At 39.1% G+C, this 15,644-nt stretch overlaps 1 protein-coding gene across 16 annotated transcripts in view; it reads right to left on the reverse strand.

The window, feature by feature from the left end:
* Window positions 1-15,644, reverse strand: part of ZNF532 (zinc finger protein 532) — a 66,405-nt gene that overhangs the window by 16,045 nt on the left and 34,716 nt on the right. For all 16 annotated transcript variants that reach the window (XM_039358083.1, XM_039358069.1, XM_039358071.1 and 13 more), the window contains 3 exons: window positions 8,467-8,648; window positions 5,350-5,526; window positions 106-268 (listed from right to left, as the gene is read on the reverse strand). In XM_039358083.1, the coding sequence (XP_039214017.1) occupies window positions 106-268; window positions 5,350-5,526; window positions 8,467-8,648 (522 nt within the window). The remainder of the gene's footprint in view (window positions 1-105; window positions 269-5,349; window positions 5,527-8,466; window positions 8,649-15,644) is intronic.

The raw sequence follows: 15,644 nt of genomic DNA on the forward strand, positions 1-15,644 counted from the left end.
TCCCACTTTCTGACATCTACCCTTGATAACTTCGCTATTATTAATTATCATCCCTTATTGTTTTATGCAATAGTTTGCTTCCAAGTAAAAGTGGATGACTTGTACCTTAATATGATCCATCATGAGTTGTTTCTGTGCATACAACAGCGAGCAGTCTGGACATTTGAAGACAGATACTTTCTGGTTTTCAATGTGCTGGTCAAAGTGACGATACAGCAATGGCTGCAGGGTAAACACTGTGTCGCACATGGAACATTTGTATATTATTCTAAAAACCAAAGAGAGTTGAAGAAGTAATGACTGCCCATTGCAGTCCTTTAGTTCATAGAACGACTAAACAAAAGTAGTGTTACTTGCAACAACAACAACAACAACAAAAGCCACATTCAACATTCTTTGCCCCCAGATCGATATATTACAATTTATTCAGATGCATTTCTCCAAGTAAGAGATACTTATAGAATATTTGGACATGACTGAAATGTTCTCACTTGTGCTTGTTATATTAGGATTCATACTGACAGAAATTCATTTTGCCTCCAGATTTGGAGAACTATATGGAGGAAGAATGGAACCCTACCTTTCAGTCCTGCCTCAGTATGGACCCTAACTTCTGTATGTTAGCAACAGCATTTGAGGCTTATACACTGCCACATAGCACTTTACAGTAGAGGTCCCCAACCTTTTGGGCACCAGGGACCGGTTCCATGGAGAGAGGTTTTTCCGCAGACCAGAGGGGGCGTGGTTTTGTGTGCTGCCTGCATTCCACGGATGGGGCTTTGGTTGTTTATGCAGCCCGGTTTCTGGCATGCTGCGGCCCAGTACTGCTCCATGGACTGGGGGTTGGGGAACCCTGCTTTATAGCACTCTCTGGGTGGTTCACAATGTAGAGGCATTACTTGCATATTGCCCCCAGCAATCTGGGTCCTCATTTTACCAATCTAGGAAGGATGGAAGGCTGAGTCTGGATTATTGCAGGATTGTCTGCAATAATGCACTTTAACCACTGTGCCACCAGGACTCTATATTAGTTCTATAGATGCACAGCTGTGCTCAAACAGACATTCCTTACAGGTCTTTCATCTACTAATATATAAAGGTCAGGAACATATCCGGAAGGGCACAGTGATATTGGACAAGAGGCTAACGAGTATGATCCATTCTCTGCATTATAAATTCATTCTAAGGAAGTTTCCATGACATTTCAAAGAGTCTCAGTGTGAATTGCCAGAGGCAACAAAACACAAATTATTTTGCTGTTAATCAGGAAGTGTTGTCAGTCATTTACCATTAAGGCACATCGTGATATTTTTGCCCCAAACAACATTTGAAGCAGGCACTATTCCTCAGGCAAAACATTTGTGCAAGGTCAAGAGCTATCAAAAGTATTGTGGTGGTACCAGCAAACATTTTTAGGTTTCTTTTCTAATCCCTAAGTTTTGTTTTTTTTTTTACAATGGAAAAGCATTCTAAATGACAAGAAGTTAACTATTTAAAGCAGTCTGGCTTCACTGATAAAATAATGCGAATTTCCTGTTAAAGTTAACACAAATATCAATATTTTTACTGCAACATAAATTTTCATAAACATGGGTGACCAATGTCTGAGAAACGCGGTGCTCCAATTCAGTCTCTCAAACTCCTAAAGAACTGCAGAAAGCATCTGGTGATGCTGTGACCAGATGGAAGGGACATGGCCAAATGGAAAAAAATTGAAAACTTGAATCAGATCTTCCTTATGGTATCTTCCAACTCTAGAAGTGTACAGTTCTATAATATCTCAGGATCACAACAAGCGATAATCACATTTTACCAATATGCCCAATATTGTTCTTTATTTCCAAAAGTCTAAAACAAAGGTCCAAGTAACAAACCAGAATAGCAGACTGTTCATGAAAAAAAAAACCCAGGCACTGCTTAAGGTAGCAACATCCTAAAATTCATCCTATATAGGCTTGATTATGGGAGGAGGTATAGAGATAACAATCAAGGAATCTATAAATGAGTTTTTACAAAAAAATACAGCTTTGCACAGAGAATGTGCAGAAAATGCAGAGTGAATTTCAAAGCTATGAGTGCAACAGAAATCAAAATCATGGAGAGAATATCATCCAAATCCTCCTTATTCTTACTAACCCTCTTCCCTCATAAAGTCTTTTTATTCTTGGCTATGTTTGCATCACAAACTAGCCAACCACATTACAATGTAATATGAAGAATACAGCCAGTCCTCTACTTACAATCATTTGTTTAGTGACCATTTGAAGTTACAATGGCACTAAAAAAGCAACTTATGACCGTTTTTCAAACTTATGACCATTGCAGCATCCCCATGATTATGTGATCAAAATTCAGACGCTTGACAACTGACTCATATTTATGACGATGGCAGTTTCGCAAGATCACATGGTCACCTTTTCTGACCTTCTGACAAGCAAAGTCAATGGGGAAGCCAGATTCACTTAACAGCCATGTTACTAATTTAACAACTGCAGGTGCTTCACCCAGCAACTGTGGCAAGAAAGGTTGTAAAATGGGGCAAAATTCACTCAACAGCTGTCTTGCTTAGCAATGGAAATATGGGGCTCAATTGTGGTCATAATTCGAGGACTACCTGTAAGTCAAAGCAGAGTAATAAATGGATTACCATCATGCAGACACTGAAAACAGGTCATTGAACAAACAATTCAGTTAACCATAGGTGTTTCCCATTCACCTATTAGGCTCAGAATTTCTGTTGCTAAGCAAGGCAATTGTTGAGTTGAACCCAATTTTACAACCTCTTTTGCCACAGTTTTTAAGCAGATCATTGAGGGTGTTAAAGGAATCATGTGGTTGTTAAGCAACTCGAGCTTCCTTCACTGGCTTGGAAGGTCACAAATGGTGATCCTATTATTCTGGGGCACTGTAACTTTCCTAAATGCATGCCGGCTGCCAAGCTTCTAACTTTTAATCACATGACTATAGGGATGCTGCATGGACATCAATGCAAGGATCGGTTGCATTTTTTCAGGGCCACTGTAACTCTGAACAGTTCTTAGAACCATGGCTGTAAAAGAAGGGCTGCCTATATTTGGAAATCCCTCAGCAACTTCTGACTGAAGCAACTGATCCCAGATATTCAAAATGTTGCCATCATTTTAAAGTTGCTTTGCCCTCCAGTTGTATACCATAAAGGCTATCACTTCTTTTGCCCACAGAAATATGGGCTTCCTTTGTCACACTCAGTATCAGGATCTTTTGGGTCCATTATTACAAGTTTTAAATTTCTTTGTTAGCATTTAACTCACTTCCTTTGAACAGGAACTGATGTCTAGGATTTCAAGGGCATCCGTGAAACAATAGTGATAGTAAAAATAATCAAGATGATTATTGAAGACGTCCCTATTTTTTATGTGGATAAAAATGGCTGGCTTTGCCGTATGGGAAAAATGGATAAATTTCACACAATATAAATTGGATATAAAAAAATATCATTTAGCTTTTTTATAACTTGTATACAAATTTTGATATTTCATAGATTGTATTCTTTCTCTTTTTTTCTTCTTTTTTATTTCTTTTCTCTTTTCTTTTTCTTTTTTTTTAAGTATCTTTTCTTTTTAATGTTTATGCTTTTTTTGTTATATATATTTTATTGTTAACTAGCTTATAAGTTGTTTAATCTTTCTTAGGATTTTTATAATTGTAGTTAAGCCTATATTCAGCTTTGGGAAGCTCGGGGGGGGGGATGGGCGGGGTGGTTGGGGAGAGGTTGAGGGTTGTTTTATTTTTGTTGTTGTTTTTTGTAAAAACTTTTTAAAAAATTCTTAATAAAAAAAAATGGCTGGCTGGAGAATTCTGGGACTTGAAGTCCATAAGTCTTAAAGTTGCCAAATTTGGGCACCCCTGCTCTAAAGAATGTCATTTATCCTCCAGGCACAGCAGCTTCCTGTTCTTGGGTTCAGTTGTTGCCACCTGTGTAATTCAGGATTATCTTTCTTTCTGGTCCAGTGATTTGACCATACCAGGATTTCCGTCTTTCTGCCTACTCTCCAATTACAACTGCAGCTAATAGCTAAGCCAGGGATGGGGAGTGGGGAACAAGGGTAAATAGTCCATAACTGAATTCAGCAGCATATAAAATGGTTCATTGAAGTTAACTCCCACACAAAATTGTATGGTGGAAACATAACCCAATATATCAGATCCAAATGTCAATTTTAAAGGCCATCCACACATAGTGGAAAAGGAAGTAACCATTCTGGCTTAACAGAAATTATCTCAAAATAATCACCGTTATATGCATTGCCCTGAGGCAGAATTGAAGGACACTCTTAGTCAGTGTTTCTCAACCTTGACAATTTTAAGGCATGTGGACTTCAACTCCCAGAATTCCACAGCCAGCACTGCTGGCTGTGGAATTCTGGGAGTTGAAGTCCACATGCCTTAAAATTGTCAAGATTGAGAAACACTGCTCTTAGTGCAACTCCCCCATTTGTAGCATCAGGCATGTTAAACTGCTGGCCCATGGGCCAGATGCATCACACCAAAACAGTGCCAAACCCATTGCCGGCAATGGGGAAAATGTCACGATACGTTGCGCGACGTCATGTGACGTGAATTTGACATGCCTGATCTAACTGGAGGGGCAAAAACCTTCAAATTCAGAACTTTTTTTTAGCTTGAGATGGATTGCTCCAACCTTGCAAAAGGAGCTTATTTTCTACCTGAAATATCTTATACACATTTTATACATCTTATATAGCAACTGCATTGTCCAAAAGGCACAGTGCGCGCCCTTCAGCTCTAGCAATATATGAATTACAGATAGTCTTCGATTTACAATAGTTCACGTAATAACCATTCTATGTTACAACAGCACTGAAAAAGGTGCCTTATCACCATTTATTCACACTTATGACCTTTGCAGCATCCCCATGATCACATAATTAAAATTTGGATGCTTGGCAACTGACTCATATTTATGACAGTTGCGGTCTCACGGTGTCATGTGATCTCCTTTTGTGATCTTCTGACAAGCAAAGTCAACGAGGAAGTCAGATTCCCCTAACAATCATGTTACTAACTTATCAGCTGCAGCAACTGTGGCAAGAAAGGTTGTAAAATGGAGCAAAACCCACTTAAAAACTGCCTCACTTAGCAACAGAAATTTTGGGCTCAATTGTGATCGTAAAGTCGAGGACTACCTGTACTAAGCGCTTTTGCCTTTCCCTGCTTCTCAAATAGCATATTTTTTTTTTAAAAAAAAAACGCCCTACCACTTTATACAGGATACACTTCTTAAGAAAAAAAGCATACATTATATTTGAGCTTCAATAATTTCTGGAATTTGACAAGAAGAACACTTACTTAGGCTCTCCTATTTTGATTCCAGGATGTTGTGTATAGGCATGGGAATGGGTGCTGGGTGCTGATTTGAATGCCATTGGGCAAATAGGACACTTGTAGAAGACTTCACAATGAGAACCTTGAATATGGGACTTGAGTGCAGCCACGTCAGAATATACCACGTTGCAGTGGACACAGCTATAAGAAAGATAGGACAGAGCTTATAAATGATGCTGCAATTTTTTTTCTACACAGATTTCTAACTGGGCACAGAAATATTACTCAAGCAGAAACAGAAAAGAAAGCATGAATTCGTCAATAAACATTGGAAAAGATTCTTACTGTAGCTGAAAGGAAAGCAATGGGTGATGGAGTAGGGCAGGACTCAAAGGCCCTTTTCCAAAAGGCAACTGGACTCTCTCTGTTTTTCCCTGAAGATGTTTCGCTTCTCATCCTAGAAACTTCTTCAGTTCTTAACAACTTCTTGGATAATAATAATAATAATAATAATAAAGTTGGAAGGGACCTTGGAGGTTATCTAGTCCAACCCCCTGCTCAGGCAGGAAACCCTATACCATTTCAGAAAAATGGCTGTCCAGTCTCTTCTTAAAAACTTCCAGTGTTGGAGCATTTACCACTTCTGGAGGCAGGTTGTTCCACTGGTTAATTGTTCTAACTGTCAGGAACTTTCTCCTTAGTTCTAGGTTGCTTCTCTCCTTGATTAGTTTCCATCTGTTGCTTCTTGTCCTGCCTTCAGGTGCTTTGGAGAATAGCTTCACTCCCTCTTCTTTGTGGCAGCCCCTGAGATATTGGAATACTGCTATCATGTCCCCCCTTGTCCTTCTCTTCGTTAAACTAGACATGCTCAATTCCAGCAACCGTTCCTTATATGGTTTAGCCTCCAGTCCCCTGATCATCTTTGTTGCTCTTCTCTGTACTCTTTCTAGAGTCTCAGCATCTTTTTTACATCGTGGTGACCAAAACTGGATGCAGTATTCCAAGTGTGGCCTTACCAAGGCATTGTAGAGTGGTATTAATACTTCACGTGATCTTGATTCTATCCCTCTGTTAAATGCAGCCCAGCACTGTGTTGGCCTTTTTGGATGAGAAGCAAAATGTCTTTAAGGAAAAACAGAGAAAGTCAAGTTGCCTCTTGGAAGAAAAAAAAGCCCCTTTGGGACAACTTGGATGACTGAGAATCTCCATAGATGGGAAAGAGATTTTACCTTCCTACGTGAAACATATATCTGCATACATAGACATCCTGGAAGTGAGATAAATTCATAACAAATAATAATTTTTAAAAGATCTACAATTGTCTTCCCAGCAGTACAAAAGTAGAGACAGCCAAGGCAGCTGTATCACATGGAAGAAGTTCCCTAACATTCCTTGTGCAGGATGTGAAGACAGAGCTGGGTGAGCCTGGCCAGAGGCTTGCTGAGAGAATCCACAGTGGCCAGGAAAAAGGCACATCTTGGGCCTCTGTTTGTTTTAAATATTGCTATTTGACTTTATATCTAGCAGAAGAGCACAGCTAATAAAAATGATTACAACTTAATAACTATAACATTGACGATAAATATAGAAGAATTTAAAAGGGAAAAAAAAGATAAGACAATATATCTTTCCTTCCATATCAGGAAACTGCTTTTCACACATGATGTTAAACTATGTCCACATATAAGATATGAGGGCAATACTATACAGGAGATAATATATTAAGATAAAACCATAATAAAATAACCGTAATATGGAGCCATAGAATTGCAATGGGATAGATGTTATAATTGGCTTAGATTAAACTATGCAAAACTTGTATTCCCTGTTCTCAGGGTGCAATATGAGACAATGGAAGCCTTACTACATTTTATGAGCGCTATGTGGCGATCAAGCACAAACAAACTAGCTTTCATACATGACATTTTGAACTATTTTTCTTGGCAAGATCAGTCCATACTATACATGGAAAGATGCTGAAAATTTATTCCAACCTGTGAAAAGTGAGGAAGTGAAAACCAATGTTTCCTCCTACATCAGTGTTTTCAAATTTGACAACTTTTAAGATATGTGGACTTTAACTCCAGCCAGCATGTCCACACCTCTTAAAGTTGTGTTTAAAAAACACTGCTCTACACTCTGGACTACAGTGCCTTCTGAGATGTAGACAGCCCTATTTCTATTGCCTTTAAGATGGAATTGAATGCCAAAATTTTCCACAGGGCATTTGGGCAGACAGTTGTGATACTTTAGCTCAGTTGGAGAATTGTGGTGCTTTACCATCATTTACAATCATCACCTTAAATCTTAAGCAGTGTGTAAAATGTGATATAATTTATATGTTTGTATAAGTGTAGAGGGCATAAGGAGTGGCCCTGAAGAACAGGAGGAAGAGTCCAAGGTTGTGATCAGATAAGCAGCCGTTGAGGCTGTTCCAAGAAACTAACTCGAGTAAACATCTCAAAATCTCACACTACAGACAGAACCACCATTTAATAAGCAAAAACAAAGGTTATAAGTAGAGATAGTCCTCGACTTATGACTATAATTGATCCCAAATTTTCTGTTGTTAAGTGAGACATTTGTTAGGTGAGTTTTGCCCAATTTTATGACCTTTTCTGCCATAGTTGTTAAGTGAATCACTGCAGTTGATATGTTACTAACCTGGTTGTTAAGTGAATTTGGCTTCCCAATTGACTTTGCTTGTCAGAAGTTGCAAAAGATGGCCCTCAGACACTGCAATGGTCATAAATATGAACCAGTTGCCAAGTGTCCAAATTTTAACCACATGATCATGGGGATGCTGCAAAGGTCATAAAATGGTCGTAAAACTCTGAAAAACAATCATAAGTCAATTTTTCAGTGCCGTTGTAACTTTGAACGGTCACTAAATGAACTGTTGTAACTCAAGGACTACCTGTACAACTTGATCCTTTGTGAGACACCAGTTAGTTTGGTCTGGAAGGTAAAGATATTTTCTGATGAGAAAAATTTCCCATGATGCTTCTATCCCCTTAATCAACAAGATAGAGATAGTGATCAAGATAGTGACAAAAGAAAGGCATACTTCCTTTCCAGTCCCAATAGAGTGTTATTTTTGTATTTATTTGAATAATTTTAAATCATCGTCATCATACTAACCGGAATCCAACTCTTCTTGTATAATGCAGGCAATTCTTTGTGACATGAGTTTGGAAGTGGACTGATCTGCAAATGGCCCCACATTCAGGACATGTATATGGAGATTTATGCTGATGTATCCTCTGATGTGATGCAAAACTGCACAAATTTGGAAGCAACATCTGGCAGATACTGCAGGTCTTCTACAGAATTAAAAAAATTGCGACAATCAGCCATTGAACATAGGCACAAATACTCCACAGTACAGAGTTGGTTATGACCTGCCAGAAACCTTTGAAATAAAATCACATTAGGAAATACCAGCATTCAAAATAATAACAATAAAATGGCCATTACCTACAATTGCTTTGTCTTTTGTCTTTTTACACATCCAGATTAAGAACAACTTGCACATTACAATCAGTAAGGTACAAGTGTTTCTTCACTTGCCTTCACTTCTTACCCTTTCATTTTCTACCTTCTTCTCTCTTCCACTAAGACGAAATTAGATTATAAATTCCTTGGGACAGATCTCCCTTCTTTTGTTTACAGTGCCTCCCTTCGATTGCAACCAATAAAGTGTTATCTACCCACTTTGTGAGTTTGGTTCCACTGTTGAATTGCTCAAGAATTTTTCTAACTGTTCAAGAAGAATCTGCCTTCTTCTAAGGTAAACCCATTATTCTCCATCCCACATTGTGGAACTACAGAAAACCTTTCTTGAATTTCTTCTAAATGACATTCTTTCAGACATTTGAACATTCCTATCATTACCCACGATAGTTATCTTTTCTTAATAAAAAGCCTACCCAGTTCCCTGAATCTCTCTTCACAGGACTTAAGTCTCTAGTCTCCTGATCATCCTCAGATCCCAAACCTATTCAAGTCTGAAATCTTCTCAAAGGGTGGTGTTTACCAAAGCAGAACAAAGTACAATGACTATTCCTCAAGTTTTAAAATGTATGTTTCTAGTAATGCAGTCCACAACTGCATTTGCTTTTTTCGCAGCAGTATTATACTGTGTAAACCAGTGTTTCTCAACCTTGACAATTTTAAGGCATGTGGACTTCAACTCCCAGAATTCCACAGCCAGCAATGCTGGCTGTAGAATTCTGGCAGTTGAAGTCCACATGCTTTAAAATTGTCAGGGTTAAGAAACACTGGTATAAACTAAAGGGCTGTGAGAATAACCTTGGGAGACAGGAGGAGGAGGAGCTCCAGCCTAGAATAGAGCTTTCCAAATTTGGCAACTTTAATACTTGTGGACTTCAACACCTACAATTCGTCAGCCAGCATGGCTGGTTGAAGAATCCTGAGAGTTGAAGTCCACAAGTCTTAAAGTTGCCAAGTTTGGAGACCCCTACTAGACAACAGTCAGACAAGAGATATAAGGTATTTCTTATATCAGCCCATATAATGTAATGAGCCGAGGTGGCGCAGCAGTTAGAGTACAGTACTGCAGGCCACTTTAGCTGACTGTGTTCAGCAGGTCAGCAGTTCAAATCTCACTGGCTCAAGGTTGACTCAGCCTTCCATCCTTCCGGGGTAGGTAAAATGAGGACCCAGATTGTTGGGGGCAATGTTAATATATATACACCACTTAGAGAGTGCTTGCACTTAAAGCGGTGTATAAGTCTCATAAATAAATAAAATAAATAAGAAATGGCGATAGAGACAGCAATAGATGTTTTGTGTTCATTCTACTATTTCAATTCACAATAATCTTTGTTAGGCAAATAGATAGAAACTGGCTTCAGACTAGCTTTCTGTAAAGTAAAAGCAGGGATGGGGGGGAGTGCTTTCAGACTTGCAATATACTGTTACAGTACTCTAACCTTATAACAAATGTAGTATTAGGACCAATGATTTTGGTTTTCTGCTGGACTGCCTCAAGGGGAATGACATATAGCTTGCTAATATTTGGTTTAGAAAAAAAGAAAATAAGACTTCTTAGGGAAAAAGTAAACTCCTCTATGGATTTATAATACTGTACAACATTTTTTTAAAAATCAATTCAGACACTTCTGAATCATTTGCCATAATTGGTAGCAACGTTGTAAAGCTCAACAATTCTGAAAAATGATCCAGACTACAGTGAAACTATTTTTAAAGCCTGAATTCCCATCAACTTGCCATCTTTTTTAATCAACTTCACTAAACCATGCATCCCATCAAGGTATGCTGAATACGTATGTTTCATATTGAAATTTCAGGATGCTTTAGACTGGAAAGGTTGTTTGATTCCCCCTTAGAAGGATGGTTAACAACGTTGTGGGAGTAAGCGTGAGGGCCTAGAATAACCTCGCACCTTAAAAATAAAACTGACACAGAATTCAATTCAAAATAGAAACCATTTCTGGATTGTAACTTAATACACAGATTTGTACCTCATCCAAAATGTGGGGTTTTCTGCATGCACAGTCTGTATTTTAGTTTTATAAGTTATCTGAATGAGAATAGATTCTCAGTATCAATTCAATGTATTATAGCTTATTTCAGTCGGTGATGATTGACCCTAGTTCTTTATATTTATTTTCAGCTCAAAGCTTAACCATCTCTGGAAGCTTCTTAATCTTTTAAAATGATATAATATATTCAACTATTTATAAATAATTAATGATATACTGCACATATCATGAAACCTCCATGATATTTTTAGATTCCTTGCTTATTCCCTTCAATCTCTTAGTCTTTTCAGAACTCTTTTACTTGTGTTTGTTTATACTCTATCTCTAAAAAAAAGGGGGATTTGATAATCTAAAGCAGAGGTCCCCAACCCCTGGTCCCTGACCTGGTGCCGGGCCACAGCCCGTTCGGAACTGGGCTGCGGAAGTGGTGGACAAGAGTGCGCGCACACAACTGCATTTGTAAAAGCAATGTGCGCACTCATGAAACTATCTCTTCTCCCTCTGCCACCACTTGCATTGGTCTGCCAAGCCACTGATCTGAACTGTACTGATGTCCTTTTACATCAGAGGTCACCAACCTTTCTCGGTGGGCAGACAGGAGGGAAAGGGAGGGGGAAGCATTTTACACGCGCACTGGACCGCAGCATGCGCACAATGCATGGCGCAGTGCCCCGTTTCTGCACCCTGAGGTGCGGCAGCACCCATTCTTGCATCCCGCAGCACAGAGGTGGCCCATTTTCACACTCCGAGGTGCGGTGGTGGCCTGTTTTCATGTCCCGAGGCACAACGGCAGCCCATTTTCATGCCATTCAGCACAGCGGTCCATTTTCGCACCCCAAGGCATGGCAGCAGCCCTTTTTCATGTCCTGTGGCCATGGTACTAACATGAATGGGGGGGGTGTCCCGTGGCCCAGTGGCCAAGAGGCCACGGCCCACTACTGGAACGCGGCCCACAGGTTGGCAACCCCTGCTTTACATTAATAAAATCAATTTGTTCCAGGTCACCCTGCTATCTAGATGGGAAATGGGATTTGAATTCTACATTTTAATGAAGATCCAGATTCAAGCTCACCCTCAGCTATTGAACTGATTTCAGCCAGTCAATGATTTCTTGTCTGTTAATTTCTCTCACTTTCAACTCCAATCTTCTCAGCATTCAACCATTTGAATTTACTACAGTCTAGATATGATATAGATCATCCCAATCATTTTTTGAGATAAATAAACCATGTGGACTTGAACTACTTTAGGAATCTGGCATGGCCCTTTTATTTTACATTCTTCCAGAGGAAAATTATATGATTTATAATTATAATTTATATGGAGTAAATTAGCCCATCACAAGAGACCGCCACTCAAAAAAGCTAATAAAATAAATAATAAAATTCATTAAAAAGGAGCTCTCTGATTTTTGGCCACCACAGAGAGGCACACAGTAGACCTTCCTCTGTGATGATTTAAATCAGTATTCTCAACCTACTACACCTCCTCTCAAGTATCAAATAATCTAATTCCGATAGAAGAGAATATATGTAAGCTCAGGGTTGAGCTGTGGAATCCTTGGTGCTCTCTGACCTTGATTATTTGCTCGCATATATTTCATTATACACTTAGATAACATTATCAGTGGTAGTGTGTGTGTGTGGGCTGCTCCCTATTTATATAAAGTGGCTGCCCTGCCAGTATTGGTGGGGTGTGGTTTTCTCCTCGGTACCCTTGATTATAGTATTGTTTTCTGCTTGACTGTTTGTCTGGTGTTACCCTGCATATCTGGTTGTTGGTTCCTGGAATGGATGTGTTCTGGTCTTTTTCTTTCTTTTTTAGCTTTTTTAAAGTTGTCTATTTTGAATGGTGTATAAAACTAGGGGAAATGGTGCTTTGACTACCATTGTAAAAGGGAACAAACCCCACACTCCACTACCACTGATGGTATTATTTAGTCAGGTAATGAAACATTGCAAGCACACATCCAAGCTCAGAAAGCACCAAGGATTCCACAGTCTGATTCCCATCTTGATAGAAATAAAAAACTCCATTTTTCCCAAGATAGATAATTATTTACAGTATATCCTTCAAAGCTGGTTTAGAACTAGTCATGATGGCATTGATTTCAAGCACTCTGATTTTCTTCTCAAAGATCAAGATCATGCTCAGCCCAATGAAAAATACTGCATTCTGGTATAACAATGGAATATTCCAATAAAATATCCACAGAGGAAATTTGCCACAAACTGGCAAGGGTAACACAAGAAGCATCAATCTGGGGAAGTTAATAATTCTATGTCCAAATTAGAGATCAACAATCTAGTTTCAGAGGCACACCAATTACAGTTCAATTGGAAGATAACCCACAATGTAGGAGGTGAACACAAAGAAAACCCTAAGCTATGGGTCATAACAGAACAACGGAGTTAGAAGGGATCTTGGGGGGGGGGTCTTCTAATCCTCTCCCATAGATGGAAATCACATCAATATTTCATTACAACCAGATGGAAACCAGGATTGAGGAAAGTATAAGGACTATTGGTGATTTAATGACAAAATAAGATGCACACCCTGTCTTCTTCAACTTGCTTCTTTGGCTAGGGGTGCAGCAGAACAAAATTCTCAGCCAAATGAGATACAACATACCAAAACCACATTTTGTACCGGTATAACCCTCATTATTTTATCCATTTAAAATGTTTCTGGTCATTTTTTAGAACAGTCCCAACTGTTGTAGCAAACCAACTGATAAAAAGGACTTACAGATATGTCTGTTAGATTTTTTTCAAAACAAACATGAATGACATGATTCTATATCAATTTATAAAAGAAAGTATGGTGTTGCTGTAGTATAGACAATCCATTGCTGGACTGCACTGCACAGGACCAGATGGACCAATCTTGTTCAGAAGGAGAGTATAAAATGATTAACAGATGGAGGTCTCTGGGCAATAATAAAAAGTACCCAGAACAGAAATGTCAGTTTACAGATTATGGGTGCTTGTATTTCAAAAGCAGTTCTTTCTGTTTGGGTTTGCCTTCATTATTCAGTTTTAGACGGTTTAGAAATTATGACGCAGTTAAGGTGGATGTCATGCACATTCCCCTAATTTCCCATTTATTTTCCATCTTAGACCAGAACTATTAATGTGCCTTAGCTACCTAGCTAGATGGCTTCAAAGACAATTTTTACTAACAATGAAAAGGCAGTTGATGGCTTCTGCCTTGATCATCTTTTTTTTAATTAAAGACTGTAAAGATTTACCAGCTGGGGGAAACACCCAATGCAGCTATTTCTGCAGAAGAGAGAGGAAGAGGGATCAAAATGGACAAGATGATGGATTGAACAGCATCACAATGCAAGGTCTACCACCTTTTAACATGCATGCAATGTCAATGTACACAAAATGGGGTGACAACTGCTTCACGAAAATTCACATCATTGTGCTGATTTTGTCTTTCTTCTGAAGAAGCACAATAAAAGATTTCTGGAGAGAAAAAAGGATGCTTCTTAACCAATCAGCTCTCTAAACTTGAGAATTTTATTTAGGAACTAAGGAGAAACTTCCTGACAGTTAGAACAATTAACCAGTGGAACAGCCTACCTCCAGAAGCGGTGAATGCTCCAACACTGGAGGTTTTTAAGAAGAGACTGGACAGCCATTTTCCAAAATGGTATAGGGTTTCCTACCTGAGCAGGGGGTTGAACTAGATGACTTCCAAGGTCCATTCCAATTTTACTACTACTACTACTATTACTACTACTACTACTACTATGGTCTAATAACAAAAAGGAGAACGAACATTACTCGAGTTGTCTTTATAAGAGGTAGGCCCTCAAGTCAATATCCCCAGTAAAGCTGCTTAATGGCTAGGTTGGTTAAAAAAAAAAAATCATTGAGCTAGCATACACTAATAACATGTGAACATCACAACCCAGAGAGCTGTGGCTAGGGGAATTAATTTTAATTCAAAGCAACCCTCTGTTTGATAGGGGCCAGTTATGTTTCCAAACCATAACCCAATGGTTTTAAAATCCCAATTAGTCAGTCTAAGAAAGATGGAGAGTAGTTGAAAAAGCAAGGCTTCATTACACAACTCACTGGCAGAGTCCTGGCAGCCACAAAACTGTTTGTATCACCAAACCTGGGTCATTGACCTTGCTTAGGCAATGGGGCAGGAGCTAATGATAGCATGGAATTCTCATCCAGGAAGATGTTTTGCAATAATTATCTACAATATCTTCTCCAGGATTGCTGCATATTTTGCCACTCTTCACACAGCAATCCAGAAAAGTAGAGCGGATGTCATCGATCTCTCACACATACTCCTGGCACCCATCCCTGCCTCTTTCCTCAGAAGAGGACAGCAAGATCAAGGAACAGCAGTAGAACCAGGAAGCTTGAGGGGCCAAAACTTTGAATCCATATTACCTGTTCACTGTGGAATAGCACTCTAATATAGCCAGAAGAGTGGAAATGGTCACAAATATATGCTAGACAGGGAATGAGACCATCTTTGATTTGATGAAGACCTCCATTTTTGACATAATTTGGGAACAGGTCCTTGATCCATTAGGGCTGGTCCTTCGTAATTTTTTTCTGATTGTTATGACGCTGGGGTTCCTACCTCTCTTGTCTGATTGTTTCCTAGGGAGTATCTCTTCCCATCTTTCCCCAAGGTGATATTCCATTACATCACCTTCACCTTTAGACTCATCCTTCCCTCCCAAATTACCAGGAGGACTAGGTTATGTGTTATGAGAACATAATATCTGTCTTCTCCTGGCAACTCCTCGCAAGCACA

This window comes from Crotalus tigris, unplaced genomic scaffold, assembly GCF_016545835.1.
Source record: "Crotalus tigris isolate CLP2741 ecotype Arizona unplaced genomic scaffold, ASM1654583v1 scf7180000018975.1359446, whole genome shotgun sequence".
Classification (NCBI taxonomy): Eukaryota; Metazoa; Chordata; class Lepidosauria; order Squamata; family Viperidae; genus Crotalus; species Crotalus tigris.